Genomic DNA, 27208 nt, shown 5'->3' with positions numbered 1-27208 from the left:
TATCTCACCAGATTCTGGCAGTTATCGTGATATCAATGCAAATACTATCATGCCACAATTAACAGAGGAACACATCACTTTATTCTTACAATAAGTCACCCGCTGCGGACTACACCTATCAATTCGAGCAGGCAAGGTAAGTTCTAAATCCAACTATTATTTTTCCAATTGAGTTTCTTTTCATATTTACTAGATATAACACTTGAATTATAATTTTCTTATGCGGTTCTCGATGCTTCTTCGTTACACTTCAGTATTTAATAGATAACGGTGATCCAAAACTACTGATTATACGTCCCAGTTCACTTTCGCGATTCAACTTTGAATCTAGCTCTTAATTTATCCGGAACTGATGGTTAGGACGTCACACCCTCGCGGCGGAGCTCTTCGTTGACCTTCTTTTCCAAAATTTTCGACGATTTATATTATCGAGAAATCTCTAATTTTGTGTGTCGCCTAGGGTTCGGCGAGGTTATGTTTGAAATAACAAACATAATTTTTGTACCATATATTTATAGTAATTCACAAATTAGAACATTTTCTTTAAGCACACAGTTACATTTCAACATGAGAGCTATGTTATTTAAAAAATACTTTTAATGCGACACCGCAGGGCTGTCATCTTGTGCGACTGCAAGTGAGCGATGCACCCTTACGTCAATGCTCCACGATGGATAAAATAATATCGTCTCGAGTGCGATCATGCTGACAATCGTTTGGACCGTTTTCCTTTCTCTTTGAACTTTGTTATTAATCGGCGATGGAGGTGCATGTGGAAAAAGGCAGATAAAATAAACACGAAGTAATCGATTTAATGTAATCTCTAGCGCGAACGATAACTGACTAGATAACCAGGTTCACTTCGCGTTTAAGTGCTACACGTATACCCACACGTGCGTGTCCCATACGGGGAATTTGAACACATGCAACAAACTTAATTACTATTTTTCTTCTATATCTACGTTTTTATTATTTTTATCTTCCAATTAGTACCTTATACTGCGTGATCAGAATGTGTAAATAATTTTCCGGTATTTATTTACTTCAATAATGTTTCGATAGATTCATTGAACAACAAACTGTAATACTTACACTTTTTTAAGTGAACTTCGTAGAAACAGGAGAACGGTTTATGAGATTGAACTAAATTGACAATTTCTGTTTTCTATTCGTTTTGACACCTTGAATTCCTATAATGCCACTGCTCTGACAGTTTTGACTGGGCAGTACAAGCCATAATGGCGCTATGTAAATTGATAGTAACATTGTGGTCTGAAAACTCTGGCAGGTAAGCACCAACCAAACGTTAGAAATCAGGTTTATGTACTATACCTGATCACGTAGATGAGCAACATAAAAATCTTGAGGAATTCAACACGGGTGATCACGATGTAGAAGTCCATAAGGGTTCTCGGTATACGATTAACAACGCCAATATCGGAAATGTTAAGCACTCCTCTTATTCAGGAAAAGCTTCAATACCAAAAAGTAGTCTTGTTCTGATTACTCGATTGATGAAAGTTATGATTTGTGGTAGTGACTTTCGCAAGATATTTTTAATCTATAACATATTCTGTCAATTTCGTATCTAATTCTCACCAGTTGCTAGCTGTTCCTCGATATTTATCCCCTCTAATGAGATTCCTAGAATGTGTACGAATTCGAAAAGTTGTTTGTTCCGGATGTGTTACAACTGAAAAAATGCTTATTCCGGAGACTCGACGCGAATTATGAATTCCGAAGTATCTTTCGCAGGATCAATAAAAGAATAGATCCAAGGTAGATAATCGGCGACAGTCGTGTAAACCGACGGAGCTCCAATTGTACATCGCCCATCTTCTAAAATAAGAACCAAAGTACTGATCCCAACTAAAACACCATCTATGACGATGGGACCTCCCGAATCACCGAGACAAGTCCCAGCTGGAGAATCTCCAACGCCTTGGGTGCACAGAGATCTTGCCGGTATGTCAGAAGCCGTGCACATTGCTCTGGATCGGCACGAGGCCTGATAGGATTTGAAATTATGGTTGCATGTTTGCCAGTCCACGACAGGTGCGTATGCGCTCACAAGGTGACCAGGTGGTTGGTTATGCTCATTCACTCCCCAACCGACAAGAAGAGCTCTGGTTCCTGGAGGATAGAACGCGTTACCTGGCACAGGCAGAGGGATTGTTTTGGTGTGCGCATCTCGCAAGAGGTCTTCCTTGACTTTGATCAGTGCGATGTCAAATTTTGGGCGAGGGTGAACGTACTGCTCATGACCGTGGCACTCGTCTGCATAAATCCGCAACTCGGAGGTCGTTAATAGGGCGGCCGGCAGCACCTTCACCATATTGCATGTCGCACCATTCAAGCAATGAGCTGCGGTCAGAATCCATCGGTTGGTTATGATGCTCCCACCGCAGAACCAACTGTCAGTGTCTTCTCTTAGTTGTACCAAGTATGGAAAATCCATTGGGTTGACTTTCTCGCCGAAAAGAATGCGTCTGCTGGAATCGACATTGGTATCGATTTGACTTGACTCTTTCGACTCCAGGCCTTGAGAAAACGAAAGGCAAATGCACGTTGCAACTGTTAGTATGATATTGACTTTCATGATCGATGTGGATCTAGCACTTTGAAACGAATGAGCTCGTCGACTTATATTATCACACTGAACGCATTTATTACTAACGATACATCATGCATGGGTTAACAAGATTGAATTTTTACTTCGGTAATTTATAGCCATGTTTATCATTCTCTTGATGAACTGAGTTAAATTGTGAATTGGATCGACTAGTAAAGCTTGTAAGTACTAAATCACATTGGTATTGAGAAACATAATCTATAAGTCTTATCAGGCAGTCACTTAATTGTAGCTGGGGATACACTTCGTTAGCCTATCGTCTTATGATATTCTACTCGTACGAGAACTAGACTGGTTATAAGGCGGCAATAACATGTCCGGCCTATACTAAGATATGGGAATATTATTGATATCCTATTAGATATTTCCAATCGCATTTCGATAACTCACTACTGCAGCTTGGTGATTTTTTGTGTCACCTATGAACATGGGGAATTATTTTGCCATTTAAACCATGACTAGTGTGCCATTCTCAGTAACTGGACTTGGATGATGTTTACTAGAAATCAACCAACTTATAATCTAATTAAACATCGAATTTAATGCGAATTTCTATCGCAATTTACCCTAAACCGACAATAAAAAAATGTCCTCCTCAGAATGTTTAGGATTTACGATTTATACAAAATAAAAATGGATCTTTATCAACAAATTTGGCACTTACCTGTAGGCAATTGGCATGACCTCGAGCTCTGTGGATAGTATTGCGTGTCTGGCGATAAGCCGATTTGAAACTTTAAAACCAGTTGTGAAGAAACATCTAACTTCCCTGAAAGTACACTGCTTATGAACTGACGATAAGTGACGTTGTTAATGTGCGTTGATTTAGTTAGTGGTAAATTATTCTCATTGTCAGTCCAATGTTGGTAATATACAGAATTTTCTAGAGATGGTACACTTGCACTTTGAAATTGTTTGCTGCTACGTGTATATGGATACTGTTCACTTCTGTTTGCACATTCCATGAAGGTAACTCTGATAAATGACAATGAGTTAAAATTATTTTCTTCTATATTCGTTTTTATGTATGCATACCGTCCGTCGGTCCATGTTTTTTGCCGAAACGCTGATACAGGAAGAAGCCGCCGTAGAGGACTACGTACGCCGTTGACAACATGTTCTGTCCCATTACCTCTGCTCCTTTTATTCTATCTTAAAGGTAAGCTTTCCCCTGTCTCCTGTGTAAAGCCACGAATTTACTCGCAGTCATATCTTTCGCTATTTTTCGTTTCTTTCCTTGCATGTGACACGGCTACATCCAAACCCCGTGTTCTCATAGCATAATATTCTCTTTATCGCAAATAACTTCGTGACTGGCTAGTTTGCTTTGATCTTTACCGCAATTTCTAGCATCTTTAAGCCTCAGGTGAAGTTGATTTATCTAGTGATTCAACTACGAATTTTGACCTAAATTTTCTCACCTTCATCGCACTTTTGGTAGTTGATCTTGTGATTTTATATTCTTTATATCGCATTTCCCGTGCCTAATTTGTGAATTTTTCTCTATCTAATATCGTGTTTCCTTACTTAATATCGAATTACCTTTTCTAATATTTCAATTCCTCTTAACGTGTCTCACGCTTACAATTCTCTCGCTTACGGTAATTAGGTATACTTCCGCTTACGTAGTATCTGTTCCTATTTTCTTAATACCCTCATTACCTTGATTTATCATTCTATTAATAACATACTATATTAAGTGAGTTTCCTAAGCTCTGGAACATCGGAACCCCAAATATCGCAATAGTGGCCGGATATTAATCTTGTTTTATTATTTTATTATTGTTCTATCGCTTATTTTCTTATTTATCGATAATTCTCTTCTTTATTGTTAATACTTTGATTATTGCATAAGTCGATTTCCTACCGCCAAAATATCGTAACCTAGATTTCTACGTACAAAATCATCGTTATAATTCTCTACTAGACCTCGAACATATCGTATCGTCTATAAATTCAATATGTTGATTCTTAGTCACGTAATTCATGCAGCACGAATTATTCGCAAGTACTCGTCGATACCAATACCTTTCCTTAACAATATCTGAAATTGCAATATCCCAATCATACCGTAATTAGGTAAGAATTAGTTTGTCACCCGAATTCTCATACTTTACTAATTAGTGTTAATTGTAACACCATTATAAACTAACACCTGTTCTTTAGGTTTGATTTAGTTACCTTATCGCACTTGCTATAAATTCTCATTGAATTTCCTTTTTCCCGCTAATTCTCGCTTGTTATGTTAACTTTCTCTATTGCAAATAATTTCTTACATTTTTATTGCATGCTAGTTACTCATCTCTGATTATTGTAAACTCGCTGATTGTTAATTACCGACTAGTAGAATCATGTATTGCACTGACATCTATTTTGATGAATTGTGAAAAGTTTTATTCTCTTAGTATATCTGATCTTCTGCTATTTTGTTAATATAATCGATATTATTAATGTAGGTAATACATGCTTTCGTTTTTTTTTTTTTGGCTACTCCCCATTCCTTCACGGGATCTTATCTATCAAAGTTAGTTGTGCAAAACCGTCACAAGGTTTGTTTCATCTTTTCTCCTATCGCTTTCTTTTTTCTAAAAATTGACGCAATTGCATCTGGCGCCCAAAATTTATGTTCTCTCTTGCCGAAAGTACCCTGCCCTGTAGAGTATCGGCTTGATTGCCCTCACGTTATCTTACCGTAAATCAATTTAATCAATTTTTATCGTTTCAATGATTATTGATAACACCAAGGCATTCTTGAACGTAATTCAATTATCAACGACCCGGTGGCTGGCATGGGAAGGAGCCGTGAAACGCATATTATACCAATAGCTGGAATTGAAAATACACTTCGGTCGATTGTCATAGGCCAAGAAAGATGTTACACTGCTAAGACGCTAATCAGCATGTAGAAAGATCCCGCTAACCACCTGTACTTGGTATTTATCAAGTGTGTTCTGTGCGGTGTCAATGGGGCAAACATCTTGTTTCAAAGCAGGCAAAAGGATATCACAAAACTGTACGAAACTCTCTCAACTGTGGTCTTATCTGTTGCTAGTCGCATCATCAAGCCCATATTTATGGAAAAGCGGGAGAAAAATTCGAATATATCGAGGAAAAATTACAAAACGATGGACTTTGCAACCAGCTAACGGTGTCGCTTTCGGAATAGAATTCGTAACTGCAACCGCTGCGTACAACGTGAGGTCGGGAGAGTTCGACGAGATCGAAATCAGATTCGGCAACACATGATTGTTGTAACGATTCGAGTATATCCGCTTAAAATCACAACAATGACTGGACAGAATTTGACTCACAGGGTCAATCACGTAGTATACTTTTTCGCCGATTCCATCTGTCTTCTCGATAACGCTCTCTCTCAACCAAACCGTCTACGGAGCATGACGTGCCAATTTTCTTTCATAGAAATGTATTTCTTAATTCTTGATAATAATTATAACAATCTCATATGAACTTGAAATAAACCCTAGATGTTGACGAAGATTGTATTGGTAAATAATCAATGTGAAGTACGAACATAAAAGTGCGCCGACAATCGATTGATTTATTTTCGATACCAAAGGAACGGGGATCCTCACTCCGAAACAAATAGATCGTCATTATATCAACCGTCAGCTGATGATCTTCACAGTGTACATTGAAAAGTTTAGTTATTATCTAAAAGGTCTTGTCTATCAAGGAAAAATAAGAGAGACAATTTTGCAGGTAATGAATTGCAAATGAGATACAGATAGAACGTTTTAGATGCCAAAAAAAAAGAAACGAAAGGACAGACAATTTATGCTGTACAATTCAAATATTATACATTTCTAAAACAATTAATAACTTATAGTGGTGAATAATTGAAAAGAGAAATGAATGTTTTTTTTTTTGTTACATAATTTGGAATGTCGTGTTCATGTTTACAACTTACGAAACCAAAATAAACTATGGTTGATACTTGTTTACTTCAAACGATACAAGAAAATTGTTTGATTTAATTTTAATGAAATAACCGCTACATTGTGCGATTGACTGAGATAGTTAAACGTTTTCCAGACAATATAAAGCTTCTCAAATCGACAGCGAAGTTATGTTGACTGGTGCAAAAAAGCTGGTCACCGCGGATTTGCCTCTCATTGTACTCGCTAATGCGTCGGATATTGCAGAAATCGGGGGTCATGTATGAAAAATTGATTTCATCGATCGGCCGGAATTTTTTCCAGATCGAGTAATGACAAACACTCTTCTAGAGATGCTGGGTCGAGCTTGCGAATCGCCATGTGCACGATGATGTGATCCCCTAATTTCTCGGGACTATCGAGAAGTTCGAGCGTGCCAAGAACTTCGCAAGTGTTGCTGTGCAAGCTTTTCAGTTCCGATGACGATTTTTTCGTGACACGAGGAATCGCGAAAAGTGTCGCGAGATGAGAATCCGTCAAACGTCTCTTGTTTTTGTACCGTGATACGAGAGTTTTCCAGGCTCGAGGGAAGTTTTCAGCGGTAAGAGCGATGTTTTTAATGAGTTGTGACGGTTCATCGGTAAGACTTGTTTTTAGGTAGTGCAGTTTTTCCACTTCCGAGAGTTGCGAATTTTCGCGAACGATTGATGTGAAGAGGTCGTGGAAAGACTTCCAGTCTGAGTAATTGTCCAAGAACGTAGGCAATTCGACGCGTGGTAGCCGTTTTGAGGCTCCTCCAGTTGTGAGTTGGGGGCCTGCGGCTGTTGGCACGATCGGTGCCGATAGAGTCTTGAGAGATTCGAGTAGATCGAGCATCTCTCCCTTCGCGTTCATGTATTGCTCTTCGCACTGTCCGTAATAGTCTTTCGCGAAATACGAAAGTCTTTGGATAGCGTCGAGTTGATCACTTTTTGCTGCAATTCTGATTTGATCGGCTGTCTCGTGCTTGCCTTGGAACTTCAGCCAATTTGAATTTAAAGCATTTAATCGCGATTGCACTTGCCCGAGGGTTGTTTTTGCTTCACCGAGCTTCCGCAAGTTTTCGAGAGTGCGACAGATGCGCCTGAAGAGATCGGTTTGACGTTCAATGTATTCGTCGATCGTCATTTTGACAAACGAGAAAATGTAACTCACGCGACGAACAGAGTTTTCACGAACGAGATACGCATACAGTGATAATAGGGCGTCGCGATACACACTTCGAAAGATCGGTGTTGTTGACGCTCAGATCTTAGTCACGGTCACTACAGAGGACACCGCACGTTTGAATTTAACGGGCGCGACTGATTTTGGTGATGGTTTTCACCGATAACGATATTGTTCACTTTGATTACGTGAACTTTCGCAACTCGATGCACACGCGATAGTTCCGTTTCACTCACTGGCTAATTCGTTTTTCCGTAAGTCGCAACGATTCGAAAGATTCGACTCGATTTGCGAATGATCTGATTCGATTCGTGACTGATCCGGCTCGAAGGACCAAAAAATGTTTAGAGAGTTGGCAAAAGGATATGGATCATCGACGTGGGATCCGCGAATTAGTGATGTGGAAGAGTGTAAATGAAACGAAAGCGATGTTGAGATGGAGAGAGATAATGATTACCGATAAACGAGACTTTTATTGGTTTCGATGTGGCGATACAGACCGTATCGCAAGAGAACGTTACAGAGAGTGATGATTTTACAGAGCGAGAGAACACATAGATTACACACATACATGATTTCGAGACAGTAGACAATACATGAGATACAGCTGATAGGTTTTGAGTCGCGACACGGGCAAGCGGCGAGATTTGACGCAGAGACGGCAAGTAAACATTGCACGCGAGTGTGCGTACATGTGCGAGGACGATTTTGAGTGTCGCGAGACACACATTTAACTATTCGATACTTTGCCGAAACAAAGAGAAATTTCAAAAAACTATTCACGCTAGAATTAAAGGCTTATCCAGGAACCCGTGTTTAAAGACTCAAAAGTCGATACCTGTTGCGCTCGAGCCATCATCTTGGAAAAAAGGTTCACTTTTTCAGTTTTTCGCTTATATCTCGGGAACTGTTGTTGTAAGTGGTTTTATTCAAAATTATATTCGTGATTACATTTATTAATGCGGATTATTTTTCTCTCTAACAATACACAAGCTTACTCGTGTGACTACACGAACCGGAAGAAGGACGGCATAGAGTATACAACTAAACCTTAAGATTAGAAACGCGCACACGTACATCGAAGTCGGCGTGTGTCACGTGATCACTGTAGAGTTATTCTTTGGTATCTGAGAGATGCGCGCTCTGGTGGCGTGTCCACCCAACTAGTACTTATCATTTATTTTCAACAGGAACTGTTGCTGATATCGGAAAAATGGTTCAAATAAAAAAGATAGTCTATTAAATTTACTATAAAAAAGCTTGTATACATTCTTTCTCCATATCCAAAGTTTAGTGTTAATTGCCGTTGAATCCAGAGTAAAGTCTTTTGTACTCGCTAGGTCAACGCGCAAGTCCTTATCACATGTCTTTGGGCAGCTTTGTTATCTGTGATAATCACGAATGGATGAAAAATCGTTGAATTATTTATGAATTGTGTAGTATTTTATAGGTATGTGCATTTTCGTATATTCTTACGAATTAAAACTGTTGCATGCGGTTTGTACTAGGGGTAGAATCCACTGAAGTACCAACTTCTGGCGGAGAAGGTAGATCAATTATTCGAAGTCGTTCCTGGCCTGCGTTAGTTGTTTTCTGCGTATACCAATGATCCGACAAAATTTTATATCCAGTATTTCGGAAACAAAAGATTGTATTTTTTTGTGGTACTTCGTAATAATTATATCCTCGCCGTATTTCGCATCGAGTTTTTTTTTAAACTGTACACTCGTCGGGAACGTAGCCTTTGATTAAATTGATCAAATCATGCATTCCAAACTGGCACTCGTCACTCTTCTCAATAAAATCATAGATTACCTCTATTGCAGTTTTGACATCATCGATCGGCGGACGTCCACCTTTTTTGCCTGTTGCTGGATCCTTGAAGCAGTTGATATAACAGCATTCATGATATAAAGCTTCAACCGCGACCAAGTCTGCAACACTTTCTATCCGATGTGTTATTCCCGATTTCATTTGTTGTTTCTCTTTCTAGCTGCCTGCAGCATGCATTCTTTCACAAATAAACCACGAACGTTGTGCACTTCGGTACGTTTAGTGGTAAGCTTCTTTCTCACTCGCTCATAGAACGTCGAATCTATTTTTTCTGTGCAATAGAAACACGCATTTTTGAATTCGAAACTTGGTACAGATGACCTAAGCTTTGATTTTATTGGCGAAGTAGCGGGTACTGCTTGATTAGTAGATTGTATTTTTAATGAAGCAATAATACTGTGTTCCCGAGTATATTCTTTTCTACAGGCAACATGTACCTTTACTTCACACAGTCCCTCTAATATATCTTTTTTTACCATCGCCTCTTCAGTCACTTGCTTTTTTAAAAGTATTCACCGTCTCTCCTTGACAGTAATTGTTTCTCTAATTCAAAGGCTATTTTCGCCACTTAAACACGTTTCTTTACCAGCCATATTTAATACAGAGGCGCAACAAGGTTTGCGTCACGGAAAGTTGCGCTACGAACTGAGAACGAACATCTTCCGCCTGGGGTCTTGCCTATCTAGCGGATCCAACCCTAAACGCGTTATCATCTGCTAGATGCCCGCCGTTGAATAACCCCTGCCTCCTCTTTCTTTCGATTCTTCCACGTATATACATTGTACTACTGCCTATAATTGCCTAAAATACATTCTACGACTATTTGGAATGTACGGAAATCTAAAAAGGCAGATCAAGGGCAAAAATATTAATTATTCTACTGTTGAACTCAGGATTACAGCTAAAGTATTAGATTTGAAAAATGATCTTGACCTTGTAGTATAAGTGTTGTTGTGGATCTTGGAAATGTAGGTCATTATTTAACAACAAGTTTTTGTCGTCAACGTTTCGACTCTGATTGGAGTCATCCTCAGGACATATTTAATGCATCTATTGATACATAATTACAACATGGTCATGGATAACCTTGAAGAACAATGCATTAAAAAACTGCCCTTCTTCTTACCTTTTTATTTTAGATATGTGGATAACATATTAACAGCCATTCCTAAAGATTACATCCCACAACTATTACAAAATTTCAAAAGCTTTCATCCAAGATTGTAACTTACCATAGAAATTGAACTTAATAACAAAATTAACTTTTTGGATGTAACAATCATCAATAACTCATATACCATTGAAACTGATTGGTTCCATAAAATCACGTGGTCTGAACGATATTTGAACTTCCATTCACATCATCCTAGATCCTATAAAATTGGTACAATAATTAACTTAGTTGATAGGGGGATAAGATCAGCTAACAGTTGTTATCATGAAAAAAATCTCAAAATAATCAGAGATGTTTTAATTAAGAATGACTATCCGCCGGGCCTATTACATAGAATCATCAATCAAAGGTACAAAAAAATCTGCGAACAAGACAACAATAACTCCTTGAACCCAACAAATAAAGACAATTTAACTTTTATTTATTTCCATTCCATACGTTAACGGATTGTTTGAATCACTAAACAGAACGTTTAAAAAATACAACGTACAATTTGTGGGCAAAAATGTCAATGTCTTACGTTTGTTTTTTGATACAGGAAAAGATAGATTACCATTTGAAAAACAATCAAACTTGCTATATAAAATCTGTTGTAGGGATTGCAATAAGCCGTACATTGGACAAACTAGTCGTTGCTTAAATGTACGAATCAATGAACACAAAAACAATTTCAAAGATTCAGACGACCATTATACGGCATTAAAAAAACATGCATTGTCCTTAAACCGCCATTTTGACTTTGGTAATGTTAAAATATTACATAAAGAACCTAGATATTATAATCGACTAGTGCTAGAAATGTGTAATATCGCCAATCATACTAATTCTGTCAATCTCAGACAAGACATTGAAAATTCAAGTGAAATTTATATTAAACTAATTACGGATATGAAGACGTAGGCAGTTCAACGACCTCTTCATCTATATGGTTAAGAACGACCTTGTCACTTATTTCACATTTTTTATGTCTCTAATCACTCCTCTTTTCTTATCTATGTTCACTCGGCACAAGAAAAAGATTATTCTATTTACTCATTGTCCTTCACCTTTCTTTCGGCAATGTTTTTATGACAGAGTGTTATTGTGTTTTGAAAATTTGACTGTTCATCAATAATGTATTCGAACGACCTTCTCATTTGCGGGATGTGAACGAACTCCCACTTATCTCACACTTTTTATATGCATTTGTTTACTTTCTTCTTCTCATCCATGCTCATTTGCCACAAGAAATGGGTTTATATTCTACCCACCCATCCTCTCCAACTCACTTTCATTAACGATCTTTAGACAGAGTAGTTGCCTTTTTTGACTAGTTCGTCATTTAACCATTATTAAACTATGGAGACGGGAGATAAAGAAAGTGAATAATGTGACAACAAACACCATAACTGTGTTATTTTATCGAATTACTTCTCACCGTTTTTAACATTTGACTACTTTGTATAAGGTTAGTGTTCCTTCGTTTCTATATACATAGCTTATGTTTTACTTTTCATTATTACTCTAATTTTATTATATATTATTAAGGTTGTTCCGACTCGGTACCAACAATGTTGTAATTATGTTTCAATAGATGCATTAAATATGTCCTGAGGATGATTCCAATCAGAGTCGAAACGTTGACGGCAAAAACTTGTAGTTAAATAATGACCTGCATTTCCAAGATCCACAACAACACTAAAGTATTAGAGATAGAGAAAGAATGTATAGAAGCTTTTTTATATTAAATGTAATAAACTATCTTTTTTATATGATCCATTTTCAAGATTTTAATTAACATCACTTTTCACAATCGTTTTATTTGTGGATCGAGGGATAGACGTGCATTAAATTACGTTCAATTGTTATGTAAGGGATGTAAGAATAATTAATAAAACTTAAAAAATTGCAAAGTATATTAGTTTTATTTCGGACGCCTCACTCGACCGTTACACTTTATGCGCGTTGTTTTTTCACTACTATGTACTGCGATCTACTGCGCTCTCGCAGCACCTACGCCATACTAGCGGTGTCGCCAGCCTATTTCGCATACAGTGGGTCTGGTCTAAGAACAGTGTGGCCCAAACGCGTACTCTGTACTTAATGGCTTCGCCATTCTTAGAAAAACGATTCCGCGAATTTCAAAATATTAGGCAAATTACATACCAGCTTCAGAACGGTTCAGGTTGTGATACTCCTGATATTCGTATGTTTCATTCGATCGTAAGTGCGAAACACTGTTATATAAGCCAATGTGACATCCAATATGAATTATAAATTGTGACGTGGTATTTCGTACCCCATCACTTTGTTTAATTATCGCATTCCCCTAGGTACAAATATCGCTGAAAATAACGAAAACACGTCTGAGGCCAATACTCCAAAAATGAACGACTAATTATCTTTAAGTTGAATTCTCTTTACTAAGCTAATTGTATGCTATTTTCTAATTCTGTAATGCTCTTCGAGAACCATCTGCGAGACCTTCGCGTCAGGATACCAGGACACTGCCTGACCGGGGTCACGTACCAGCTCAACATCAACACCACCGACTACAGACGAACGAATACCGCTGAAACCACTCCCGATGGATGCCTATCTAGTTGTCGAACAGGGTCGTGCGTGATGCACAAACAGCACCTCCAACTATTTGAGACTTATCGGCCAGGAGCCGAACCACGAACGAATGCTTCTACCGCTCGGATGCATCGTCAGGCGGCGTACAGGGCTGTGCGTCAAAAACACAACGAAGCCTCCCGTCGACGATACTTATCAGCCTGGAGCTGAACCGACCCTAACATCTACTAAGTCGTTGACTATCCAATAGAAGACGGTTTTCTCGTCACGCACCGTCTTATCTAAGGACTGCGGCGTGGAATAGGCTAATGATATGCGGACCACGTGGATCTAGTGTGGGGATCCGGGTTGAGGGCCATCACCACCAGATCGTTCCGGCATGAGGGCTTCGATTAGCGAGGGCCGGGATGCAGCACCGACGAAATAGCTACAACGGGGAGTACCAGTAAAGCAAGGAGTGAGTTACAGTCTGTCGCAAGTCCAGGAGACCGGTGACGTAACATTGCCGCACACCTCAATATCGCAATACCTGAGCAGTACGACCCCCCCCCCCCCCCCTTCTCACCAACGATACCGCATAGCTGCAGGAAAACATCTCTAACCACCTTCCGACGTCCTGATACCTCGATACCTGTCGTCGAGGGAAAAGAAAAACCAGCGGCGAGGGATTATCGCCGCCTACCCATGGACCAGGCCTACGCGACCTGCTGGTCCAATTAAAATACCGCCAATTTGAGGAAGAATCACGTGACAGCAGCTCGACGAAAATCAGGATCATCGCTCATCTCGTCACTCTACGTGCAGTTACTGATACTAACAGACGTGTTCTTATTATCGCTACCAAAGTTCGTCGTACCTATTGTATCGCATCTATATCGCATTCTATACCAATTTCTATCTTCTTTCACGTAAGTGAGGTTCCTTTTCTATTTTGTGAAGCCACGAGATTACTTGCAATATATCGTACCTTTACCTTTATCTCTTTCTCTCTTTACCTTGCAGTTGGTCTGCTTGAGCCAATTGGGCTCGTATCTTTTCTCTTTATCTTGCAGTTAGTCTGCTTGAGCCACCTGGGCTCGTACCTTATTCTCTCTTATCTCTTATCTTGTCTCTTTCTCTGTCTTATTGCAAGTAACTTCGCGACTGATTGACTATTACTTACGCATTGTAGTGACTATCGCTTTATCTTATTATCTTTCTCTTATAGAATATTTGAATGTCTAATATCGCTGTCTAGCAGCGCGTTCCGTTGAAGGATCAATTTTTATCTTAGCTACTGAGCATTGCTATTTTGTTATATTTTCTCTGATTAGTTTCTATCTGTCTCTATCTATTATCGTTGATTATCGTATCTTAGTGAGAGTACCGCGGGAGCGATCTTATATCGCTGCGCGGTCCCGCTCGTCGTTCATTTGACATTGGAGTATTATGCCGTATCGCATAACATCTTTTTCACTATTTTCTTCGCTAATATCGCTGATCGTAGTTGTCCGTAGTCTATTTGGTTTGCCGTACGTTGCACATTAATTATCTTGAATATTGTTTGTCTTATCTTGAATTGCTTTTTATCGTACCGAATATTATCTCTCTTTCTCTCGCACTTACCGCAAACTATAGACTACGTATTATCTGTTATTCTCTATATTTTATGATAATTTTCTATTTGACCTGTCGCTTGCATTTACCTCGTAATTCATAATTCCCTGTCTGCCTATTTCTGATTATTCTGGTAATGTGATAACTATTACAATTGTTGTATCTCGCATGTGTTTATAATTTCTTCTCTTATTTTATGATTTATTTGCTTACCGCTTAATTTAAGTACCGTATATCTTTTCTGTTCTGCCTATCTGTCATAAAACCGTGTTAATCATTACCTTTTAGTAGCGCGAGCTTGCGCATATTTCCCGCTTATTCGGAAAACGTTCCGTTAATTGTTAACTCTCTCGCTTAACCTTTCTCTGGCTGTAACTATTGTTAATTATTGCATTTATCGTACTTGTATCGCAAACTCTTCAGCTACTTGCTTGTCAGTAAACTTATCGCTTCTTGTTTAATATATTTGATATTATTCCTGCTTCACCTGTTTCTTATTTTATCTATTGGATTCGACTCCGCCCCTCTACCATTATCTTGTCTCTCTGAGCGAACCGTGAAAAAACCGTCGTAGAACCTGACCTTACCTTTATCTATTACCTTTACCTTTACCTTTGTCTTTTTCTCTAATTATCTATTTTTGACGCATGTGCGTCTGGCGCCCAACAATCGTATCTTTCTCTTTTAGTATCTCTCTCTATCTAATTATTTAGGTTAGCGACTGCGCCGTAGGGTAACCAATTATCGTTCTATCGTTTTTAACCCTCAAAATATTGGTTACAAAATATAACCTCAAATAATACTTAGTGGTTTGGAAAATCATGCCTACAACTGCTAATTTTTGTTAATGTGCAGTAATGTCGAGCAATAATATGCGATTACTGTGCGTATTCCTTTAATCTGACGCTGCATGATTATACGCACACAGCCAATATGCCTCCCTGCTCAGCGAAAGGCTGTCGGAATACATCTCAAATGGGTGTGAAAATGAATTATTTGGGGCAAAAACTGCAGGACTTTGGGTCACATGACTGACTGGATCCCAAAAGATTAATCTGCTCTATGCCAGGTACGTTTTATATTAATTATGCAGAGTATCCGATATCGGAATTTATTTAAAAGATTAGTAAACACCTCATGTGATGAAACTGGAAAAATATATTATCGACTTCTTTATATTTGTAGTATCATTTCCCACCAGATATGTGTGAAAGTCAAGGTTAAATACTTATACAATTGATGTGATAATTTTGTTCAATTGTCTATTATTATTCAAGATTGAAACTTTGTCTTTAGAATCCACTCAAATCGAAAATACTCACAAGGAGCAGAAGAATAAACACACAAATCCTGACTCACATCAAGTTTATCCGTTACAAGCACATGAAAAAGAATGTAATAAACTTTTATATAACGCAACCACGTTTTCCTCGCTTTTTCGAGCGTGTCTGCGGTACCTAAAGTAGGCGTTTCGGCGACTCTCGAAGCGAATTAGTGGTGGGGGGTATGAGGAGCACCATTTTTAGCTCCTAGGAGTAACTTTTTTGTACTCTGCGCATGCGCTTTTCTTACACGGTCCGATTATTTCGTTCCCGATCACGGCGCTGTGAAGCAGAGCTGCTGCCATCGGTTGCCTATTCGAAGAACTATTCGCGTATGGGAAATGTTTTCAGGGAAGACGGGGACATACCCTCACTTTTTTACGCAAACAATTCAAAGATCGTGTCGACAAATCGAGAAAAGTGATTTCACGAAAATGAGTGATCAAGAAAAACACAGCAGTGACGAGTGGCTGCAATGCACGCCACTAAAACTGAGAGAAGCTGCGGAGAATACGAGGGACGAATTATTGCCGACAAAATCTCAAAAAATGTACGAATCCACGTACGACGCATTCGTGAAATGGAAGCGGGCACACAAAACAAAAGTAACGTCGGAATCGATTGTGATGGCATACTTCAAAGAACTCAGTGAAAAATATAAATCATCGACTCTATGGTCAATGTTTTCGATGCTGAAAGCCACCATAAAAATTAAAGAAAATACAGACATCGATCAATATCATTCCCTCAAGGCTTTCATGAAGAAAACGTCATCGGGATTCGTGAGCAAAAAATCGAAAGTGCTTTCGTCAGAAAATGTTGAAAAATTTTTAACAGAAGCTCCCGACCGTGAATATTTGACAACAAAAGTAAGTTAACAAGCAGACAAAATATTTTTACTACAAGGTTGCAATTATTTTCATAGAACTAAATATGATACGTCCCAAACAGGTTGCTCTAATTTTCGGAATATCCGGGGCTTGTCGCAGCAACGAGTTGGTGAATATCAGACTCAGAGACGTGAAGAAAGAAGGGAACCTGCTCGTCGTAAATCTCCCGGACACAAAAACGAAAAGACCTCGAACTTTCGTAATTTCAGAAGAATTCGTCAAAATCGTACAACAGTACACGGATTTGCGTCCTCAAAATGCAATGACCGATCGTTTTTTTGTCAATTATCAAAAGGGAAAATGTACTTGTCAAGTTATCGGGATACATAAATTTTCGAAAATGCCGAAAGAAATTGCCGGGTATTTGAAGTTAGAGGACTCGGCGAGTTTCACCGGACACGCGTTCCGCCGAACCTCTGCAACATTGCTTGCAGACAGCGGGGCCAACATCACTACGTTGAAGCGCCACGGTGGATGGAAATCGAGCAACGTTGCAGAAGACTATATCGAGGAGTCCGTTAAAAATAAATCCAAAATCGGGCACATTATATCAACGGCGGTCAATTTTGCCCCAGCTGGACCTTCGGAACGGAATAACGATGATCCACCGTCAAAGCGTGAAAAAATTGAGACGATTACGTCCGAGAAAGAAAATTTAAAAACGCAAACGACCGTGGTCGATGACGAAAATTCGCCATCGAAAAAAAAATTTGTATTCAACAATTGCACAAATTGCACTTTCGTGATCCATGACAAGTAAATATTAAAATAAAAAAAACTTGACTCGTGTAAATGTATCGTGTTCTTATTATTTCATCAACTTTTAAAAACTACTATCGCTTTCCGGGGGGGCTTCGCCCCCCCAACCCCCCAGGGGGGGCTTCGCCCCCTACACCCCCAGAAGGGGCTCCGCCCCTTCACCCCGCCGGGGGGCTGCGCTCCCCTGGACCCCCCTCGGTCCGCCAAATAACAATATCATTTGTCCGAACACTATAAGCTCGGAAACGTGGTTTTATTATATAAATAGTCGTGTGTACTATTAATCCCGTTTTCACAAGGAATCAACGATGCAAACTGTTATTAATAAATGACACTGATCGAAAAAAAAGAAATAAGGGTTTAGATATAATTTTTTTTAGTTTTTAGGCGAACTATTTATTCTTATGAGGATAGAGTTTATCTCTCTATCTCTGGAGGAGCCTGACTGCTACATGGGTCGGCCCGTGTTTCGGTCATATACACATGCATTACAATAGCTGCATCACACATATAAGTACATTACAACACACTTCCCTAATGCAGACGTACATTAATGTGAGTATTATTCTTGTTAGAATAATGTTGTTTCCTTTTGAATAGTAATATGTTACCATACATTATATTATACATACATAAATTGCATCAAAATATTTTATACTTATCTCTATGTTATATAGAGGAAATTTATATGTTTTTAAAGAAAATTGTAGTGTGAAAGTCACATACTCAAATAGACTTACGTCGCGATTAATTTGAGATGAACCCTAAGACGAAAAATTTCCCCAATAGTTTATAGTAGTTACACTACATGTAGACATTTTATGTGTTGCAAATTAAGTATTAAGTAATCATACATTCATGACACATTCATACACTTTATCTGGACCTACAGCTTTTGTTAACATATCTGCTATCATTTCAGTTGTTGATTACGCTTTAATTGGATTTCTTGTCTATCTACTCTCTATTTAAGGACGTTGTCTACTCCCGGTGGAACTGCCGCTTGCAGACGTTCACGCGATGCAAGTTTTCTCCGTCATTTATAAAGATATTGAACTTCTATTAGAAGAATTTTGAAGGCGAAAGAGCAATCTGTGTAGTGTATTTCATTGAATTTCAAAATTTTCTTTTAGAGTCGTAAAAAACGGCACTGAAAGTGAGCAAAGTTCCTGTTGTGATAAAACAAGAACGATATTTTTTCACAATTATACGAAATATACGACACAGATACATTCTTCACCTTTAATTTGGAACTAAGAGCAATAAAATCGAACTTAAGAGTTGCGAGAAAATTTGCACGAGCTGAAGCATGAAACAGCGGATTTTCGCCGCGAGAAGCGATTGCTTACTAGCGCCATCTCTGGCTTAGGCCACCGGTTGTACGAATTAACGGCCGTGGCAGATAGTCTGCATTTAACGCGTGCAAACCCGTAATTCAAACCGCGAGCCGTGAGCGTTATTTAGTGTGTTTTTCGTGAATAAATATTAGTAAAGTATCTAAAACTCCTTGATAAGTGTTCATCAGTCATTCGCTATGACCAAGATAAGGAAAGTGTTACGGAAAAGTAAGAAAGAGGGGCAGGGTTGGAAAAATTTGGCGGCTTATCAGCGGAAGAGGTTGAGGTGAATAGAATTGCATCAAGTTTGCTTACATAGACTTGATTGTTTTCATTTTCAGACGGACTAACTACCATGCACGTTTTATTAATTCAGAACACCGTATTTTCCTAACAATTTCTTCGAATTATTATTTTCCGTCCCTTTCTCAATGTGTGTTTTGTCAACCTATTCTTCCGAAAATCATTTTCCATCTTTCGTCCTCTCACGATTACAAACTTACCGATGACTTTCACCGCACACTGATCTACCTAACTGCCTATTTGATTGTGATATTTGACATCTACTTGCCAAGGTCAATGCAGAATACACTAATGAATGGAAAACATGACGTGCTATCGAAGATATTGTTGCAGCGTAAAGTTTCAATGTCAGCCACGTCCGGTACGCTACATTTACGTTTCGAAATGAGCCAATTATTCAGCTCCATGAAACCTGAGACTTGACTCCGGCACTGATTCAGCTTCATCAGCTTTGTGAATTGGAATAAAAAATTCAAAGAGCTATCGCTGTCCTTTTCGAACAGGCGTGATACTGTTTTATTCTCCAATAGCAATACATTTCCATCTGAAATATCGTTAATTTGACTCGCAAGTGGCCGATGAAAAAAATTAATTATTTTTATGTATACTACAATTACGTGAAAAAATAAAAGATTTTCTATTGAGAAGTATTACTATCATATACAACGTGATTACCTAAAAATAGGTGTTACGAAGCTAAAATAACCTAAATTTGTCGACCATTTCTGAAGAAAAATTTATAAACAGAAGTAAAAAATTGATCTGAAACAACATCCACCTGGGGGTCAAGGACTCAAATCAGACCGGCTCCAATATTTTGTATATACTTGTCAATCGGTTACATAATATATGGTCAATGTAGACTGCTGCGAGCCAAATGATCGACGAAGAATTGGTCGCGGAAGACATGACAACCGAAGGCATGTGGATACAGATGATGTTACCGAGTTTAACGAGGTCAGAACTCCAACAGAATTCGTCAAAGTCGATCTGTTTTGCTTGCAAGTAATACCCAAATCTCCGATTTCTATAACGGTAGCCAATAAGGAGACGACAGTTGTAGGTACAAGAACATCCGTAAGTGTTTCGCCCACAACCGGCAGCAATGTGGTAGAAGACCACGAGTTGCAATTCGAAAGGATGGTGGATCAATCCTTCATTCCAGTTGGCCGGCAGAAGAATAATGGATATAAATCACTTCCTGAGCAGTATCAAAAAATTATTGCGCAAAGATATAAAAAAGGTCGGAATCATGTTTTCGGGGACCATCGGTTGTGTAAAGACCGTGGTTATTTCTGCAACGGTAATCCGAAGCCGGGTAAAATAAACCTTCTGCAGGATATGAAAGCGACTGGTATCTTCCAAGAGATCCTTTCCGCAATGAATCGACTCACTGAGCATGTCTCTGGCCTGATATGGGACGTCGACAACAACGTGGCCGAGTTGTACAACGCACGTGGTGCTAAGGCTATAGGGGGCAAGCGTGTCAATTTTACCCTTCGCGGATCATATCAAGCAAGATGCAAATCTGCCGTAGTGATGATGAATGCCGGTGGACAGTTCCATGCGTTAGTCAGTCAGAAATTAGGAATGGGTGGGCCGGGAAAATTCACCGTCAAGTACTGCACAAGTAAATCGCGATCTCTTCACTCTCGAAAGCCGGCTTTTAAATCGAAATCAAAATCTTTCGTCGCCCAGTCCGCTGACACCGACTACGGCCCGGACGTTGCATGACCGTCGCAAGCAGACATGCCCGGATAGTCGGGGAGCCGACCGCACCATATCTTCCCTCATCGAACATACTGCCAAAATGCATATAAATCGATGGGGAATATAATGGTCAACAGGGTGCAAGACTTTATAGACAATGGATCCTGTCCGAAGTCTCAAAAAAAAGGTCACTTCCGGTCAGTTTTTTCGAGGTTATCTTCCCTCATCGAACATATGATTGAAACTAGTACCAATCGATAGGGGAGGTCGAATACTTGAAACAAAAACCGGGGCATGGAGACACGGTCCCATATCGTCAACGCCGTTGGGTTGGATGTGTATCGTATGTGCCATGGACGAGAATGTGACCCCAACGCGAGAGACCGTGTGTCTCGTTGCGCGCCTCCGAGGCAACTTCACGAGCACGAGCAAAGTGATCCGAAGCGAGTCGTTCTGACGACTGATACCAATTCACGCGCGCGTCTGCTCACTTATCAGCGAAAATCAGACACCAGTGCTGCCACGAGTCGATAGATCACGGCGATCTCGAGGAACTATGATGGCGCGTTATCCAACGACCTTCAGTCACCAAACAGAATCTGTATCCAGAACTTTCATAGCTATTCTATTCCTATCAGCCGACCAGTGGAATTGTATCATGTTGAATGGTCGTAAACACCTGGGATGTCAGTTCGACTATCTTTTTGCGATCGTCCTTCATTATTTCAGTACGTTTTATTTCTTGCTGCGTGTGGCAGGAGGTAATAACTAAATTATGGTTCATTTTGAATCTATACTTCTTCTTTGCTACAAACGTTAGAAAATATCATGAATTGCTCTAACAATTGGCGAGAATTTATTTGATAATAAATAGCTGTATGATTTAAAAATTCATAAAATAGTAAATAAACTTTCTGACTTAATGATGTTGATATTGAAATGTAATGTGTCGTAATAAGATTTACGAAGAAAGTAATTGTTTTTGAAACGCTTGTATTTCTCGGAGAAGTCCAGCCAGACGTGTCGCTGTCGCAGGCTCACGGACATTGTTCGATGGGCTTTTGCTACGCATTCCAAGCATCTGCATCTGATTCGTAACTTCTGCTCGTGTAACCCCTGAATGAGAAATCTCAGTGGTACTCCAGGGATTGCTACGAGTTGTAATGCAAACAAAACTATTCCTCTCATTTTTTGCCTGAACTTGTTGCTTTAAATGGAGAACCTAGAAACAGAAAGAGAAATAGTAACTGGGGCGAAGTATTTCAAAATAAAATTAAATATATCGAACTCATTTTTATTAGAGATAAGTAAACCATTTCGAATGAAATGCAATATAAATTGTTATACATGATTTCTTGAACCGTCCAGATAACAGAACGTTGATCCGCGTAAATTGCCTTGATGCCTTAGTGGTAGCCATTCTTAAGTATACATATATATAGAAAACATTTATATATGCAGATGACAGCACAGTCTACGCAGCGACGGCGTGTGAGCGTAGACGGATATGAGAGAGAGAGCTCGTGCGAGAGCTGGAGGGTATCGCCGGGAGATTAGACAGACATTGTAAAGACTCTTACACGCGAAGCATCGCTTTGACAATAGTAATAAGAATATAATTAAACTATATATAATAAAGATGTTATTTGTCAGAATATATTATAAAACTGTGATCTTCTCAACATTGTAAAGAACCTAACAGCCATGATTAAAAACACTGCAGTTAATTCGCAAACAATTATCATTTTGAGAAGATCGCATTAAATAAGTATACGTGCAACAAAAAATTTGCTTTGGAGCTCTAAGACTTTGAATAAGTCTTAACCTGCCACTCTGTTTTTTCTAGGCCACAATATCAAATATTGTATGCCCTCATTTTTATCATTTTTTTAAAAGACGTACGGCAATTATTTAGAAATAGCGTCAAGGTGAAAAAGTTATCGGACTACATATCAAATCATGTCTACTCATATCCATGGAGAATAACTCGATTGAAAATAAAATTTGGGATTGTCTTATGCTTTTCTTCTCTGACTCAATTGCTTTTTATCTCCACGTTTCTTTTTTACGGAAGCATTGTTCAAAGCCATAAAACGACGCAGATTTTCACACGGTCGAGGTGCTATCGAAAAAATGAAAACAATTTTTGAAATTGGTACTTGTAATTGGTAAGTGAAAAAAAATGTTATCCTTTGATTTGTCATAATTGTAAAACAATGCCAAGAATTTAAGAGAAAAAAGAACCCTTACAGAAATTTCAACATCTCGTAAATAACCGACTATTAATCTTTGGTAGAATTTTATGAAAAAAAAAATAATCTTTTCGTCTAAACTGGAGAAACCACATGGAATATTTTCCGGAACCTGCTTGAAGAGTTCGATTTTCGAAACCTGTGAAGCATGCGTGAAACGCTACATTTTCTAACAATGCAGTGAAACATCGTTGGTGCATGTGCAAAATAGAAATTCTATATTTTACACGTTAGGTTTACGCACAGTGTCATTGATTGTAAGTGACCCAACCTGAATTTATACGCCCTCAGTGGTACCTTTGTTGGGACTCAGATTGGACCTTTGTTCGTAGATTCTGGAGACAAAGCGTTACACATACGGTGTAACGTGGCATTTTGATGCCCGTTACAAACGGCTCCCTGAACCCTAGGCGGCACAAAATTACAGATTTTGCCGTATCGATTATCGAATTATTTGAGAAAATGCGCCACAATTGGAATCCCGCATTCAAGATTCCGAGAGGGGGCACTGTAAAGAGTAGCGAATGAGATAAATCATTCATTTTGTTTCTTTTATTTTTCGAGTTTCAACGGCATCAAGCCGGGAGGGAAATGCACCAATTTTGAAGGAAAGATGTCAAGGTCGCGTCAGGTTGCGTATTCTAGGAAATTGATATAAAATCAATAAATTGCTGCAGATTTTTGCAGGTATGATCCGTGTTGGGACAGGTCATTAGATTTTGTAATCACTCTTAGTTTTCGCGATTGTGAGAGATAGTCGTAGTGCAGTCAATTTCGGACGGCGAGATTTTCTTGGTGAAAGGGATTACATAGATGTTATCGCGGGTCTGGATTGAAGTGTGAATTTTACGAAAGAACAAAGTTTTAAACGTTCAGAATCCCAACGGCTTCAAGTTCCGAAATTCAAGATTCCAAAACTTCAAGTTACAAGAGAGCAAAGTTCTGAAAATTAATATATAATCACACAGCGTAGTATACTCAACGAGTTCGTTCAAGAAATCAGAAAAGCTGAAAATCAGAATGACTAGGATCCCGAACATAAAAATATCGAAAATCCAAAGCGAAGAAAGATCAAAGTGGTGAAATTTCATCAAGCTATAAATTCACAGAACTGAAAACCTTGGATCATTTGAAATTTCGATGTTTCAGATCTTTAAATTTCCTCATCTTCGTACTTTCCGAACCTTGACTTGTGGGAGTTATGCCCTTTCATCATTTGATCCTTTACGAACTTTGCCCGTTCAGAACTTTGAGCGTCGGGTTTCAGACCATTCCAAAATTTGATGCTTGGTCAAATTTTGATTTCTTTACTTTAAGTTTCGCCACTCGCAATTTGGCGCTTTCGGAATTTTGCAAATTCGTAATTTCAACCTTGCCCCTATTGTAGCTTCTCTATTACACTGTCCAGCGTTCTATTCGATATGTCGTATTATTTTCGGAACTTAGATGTTTATGTGTTGATAATTGTGGTATTTTTTACGTTTGTTTATTTTGAAATCGTCAGAAGAGGATTTGTAATTTTGCGCTTTCGGCGCTTTCAAAATTCGGAATTTTAACCCCAGCCGGACCAAGTTATTGATAGACCATTTTTTTCAACACATTACAATAGTAATTGGTAATTAAATGTGTAATTTAATAAAAATTATAATTTGAAACTCACAACATTGTACTTCTGTAATTTATCAGAAGGGTGCAATGGTTCGCGATCGTTTATTCTTGAGAGATATGGAATAATTAGAAATCCTGAAGTCAAATTAGCTTTTAAGCTTATTACTAACCAAGATCAATATGGTTGTATGTATTTTTATAACTTATTCATGCGTAAATTTTGTCTATATGGTGACTACGATAGACGTAGAAAATAAAGATAGAAATTAATAAACGCATTATATGGTAGTGTGTGTGAACGACTCTGGCGAAACATATGAGTTATCTACGAGCACGAGCATGACTTCATCTACTCGTAATTTGATTAACTGGGTGGCTGCAAAACATTTTAAATATAACTATATAATGCGGTGATCAACAGAATTGTTATTATAGTTACGTACTTCTCTGTACAGTTCGACGACAGCATTAATTTCTCCTTCCTTGGCATTGAGTTCCTTCTCCGTGGCTGCGATTTGTTCTGTTATTGACTTATCATTGGATTTTTCCGCCTGTGCCTGTAGTTTTTCATACTCTCTGTAATATTTAAAATTTACCCAGTTTTGAATCATGTGATTTAACCAGAACAACACGATTATCATGCAATTTAATTTGTGATAGATATTTTCTTATTTAACATACGTGTTTAATTTTTCAAATTGGTCGTGTAACCTGATCAATACTTCACGAATTCCCTTGGAATCACAGGAAACACTGTTAGTATAATTATATTCATTATCTCCAATGTTTATTTCTTCCTGTGAAATTTGTATTCTATGTTAAACTTGGTAAACATTTCTCAATTTAAATATTGATACACACTCTGAGGTAATACAAAACTTCGCAATAGGTGAAAGAAAGGCAGACGAAACCCAAAATCGAATAATGATTTGAATATTCAACAAATTTCCGAGTTTCATACCAATTATTCAATAAAACAATAGGCCCAGAAATAGAAATTAAAAATTATTCTTCCACCTTGGTGTCGTTACGGAAAAATCTAAAAGAAAACACGTTTGTTGGCTAGAGAACGATTATCATTTTCTATTTCTATTCTTTTTATCCATTGTGTAATCAGTCAAAGCTCATGGTTTGTAGTCGAAGCAACAGCTACAGTAATAATTTACTTGACGCGTCCTTAGCAGCGCGCTTGTGGTCAATGTAGGATTTCCCGTGATGCTCTTTCTCGATGTATATTGCTTTAATATTTTGTTGTAACTTTTACTCTTCTTTGGGCAACAAATACATCCGCTCTCCTGTTCCTGTGGCCAATTTACCCCCTGAGACTCATCCTGCGCAATAATAAAACGCAGTAAATTAGTCACTAGCGCCAGGCTGTATACGAATTTACAAGTTGGATATTATTGTTGTTAAATATTAATGTATTAACTTATTTCCCAATGTTTATCAATTGTTGTGAAGTAAGAAATACATGTATTTACGTTTCTTTTTCACACAGTACATCCAATTACCTAAAATTTATCTCTACACGTTTTGAGGAACTGTTACACAAAAAATTTATGCATCGTGCGGTTGCAAAATCCATTTCTACTCTGAATCATGCGTGAGGTTTTAAGAAAAAATATTTTGAAGAAAAAGTAAATCCTCTAATGCATTTTTCTTTGAGTTCTTGTATCATATTTTTTTAATCAATTTCAATCAGTTTCTGATGTATCTTACGTTTGAATGAAGCCAACCAATAACCCATGAATATATTGCAACAAATTTTTCTTCCGACAATTTCATTCAAAGATAATATAGGCGAGGGCGAGCAATTCGTTACTCTGGAGTGCAGGTAGCTGACCTTACCGAAAACGAAGTAGGGGAGAGTGGGGTCCCTTTGATACATTTTTCTTATCTAGAATTTCACCCCTTTTATCTACTTAACTCAACATATCTCAGTATCCATTGTTTGATATAGCTATTGTTACGCCCCGACGTAGCGCCTTGGCGTACCTTTTTCTAAATTCCATTTCATTTCATTACTTTAATTTCTTCAATGCACAGATATCATTTCATCAAAATCTCATATTCTAATAACGGCAAGTTCCACCCCTCCTGGCAAAAGTCACGTAGAGACCAACGATGATCCCTA

General features: G+C 38.4%; 2 protein-coding genes across 2 annotated transcripts; one reads left to right on the top strand and one right to left on the bottom strand.

Moving 5' to 3' along the window:
* Positions 1-1616: 1616 nt before the first annotated feature.
* On the bottom strand, positions 1617-2654 carry LOC124304909 (chymotrypsin-2-like). The gene has a single exon (XM_046763718.1). The coding sequence runs from the start codon at positions 2597-2599 to the stop codon at positions 1706-1708; it is 894 nt and encodes a 297-aa protein (XP_046619674.1). The 5' UTR covers positions 2600-2654; the 3' UTR covers positions 1617-1705.
* A 13995-nt stretch (positions 2655-16649) lies between these two features.
* LOC124310239 (tyrosine recombinase XerC-like) lies at positions 16650-17865 on the top strand. The gene is made up of 2 exons (XM_046774052.1): positions 16650-17084; positions 17167-17865. The coding sequence occupies exons 1-2, from the start codon at positions 16650-16652 to the stop codon at positions 17863-17865; spliced, it is 1134 nt and encodes a 377-aa protein (XP_046630008.1).
* Positions 17866-27208: the final 9343 nt, after the last annotated feature.

The sequence above is a fragment of the Neodiprion virginianus genome, chromosome 1 (genome assembly GCF_021901495.1).
Source record: "Neodiprion virginianus isolate iyNeoVirg1 chromosome 1, iyNeoVirg1.1, whole genome shotgun sequence".
NCBI classification, from domain to species: Eukaryota; Metazoa; Arthropoda; class Insecta; order Hymenoptera; family Diprionidae; genus Neodiprion; species Neodiprion virginianus.
Note: the sequence above shows the minus strand (reverse complement) of the source record. Positions and strands in the feature narration are given on the sequence as shown.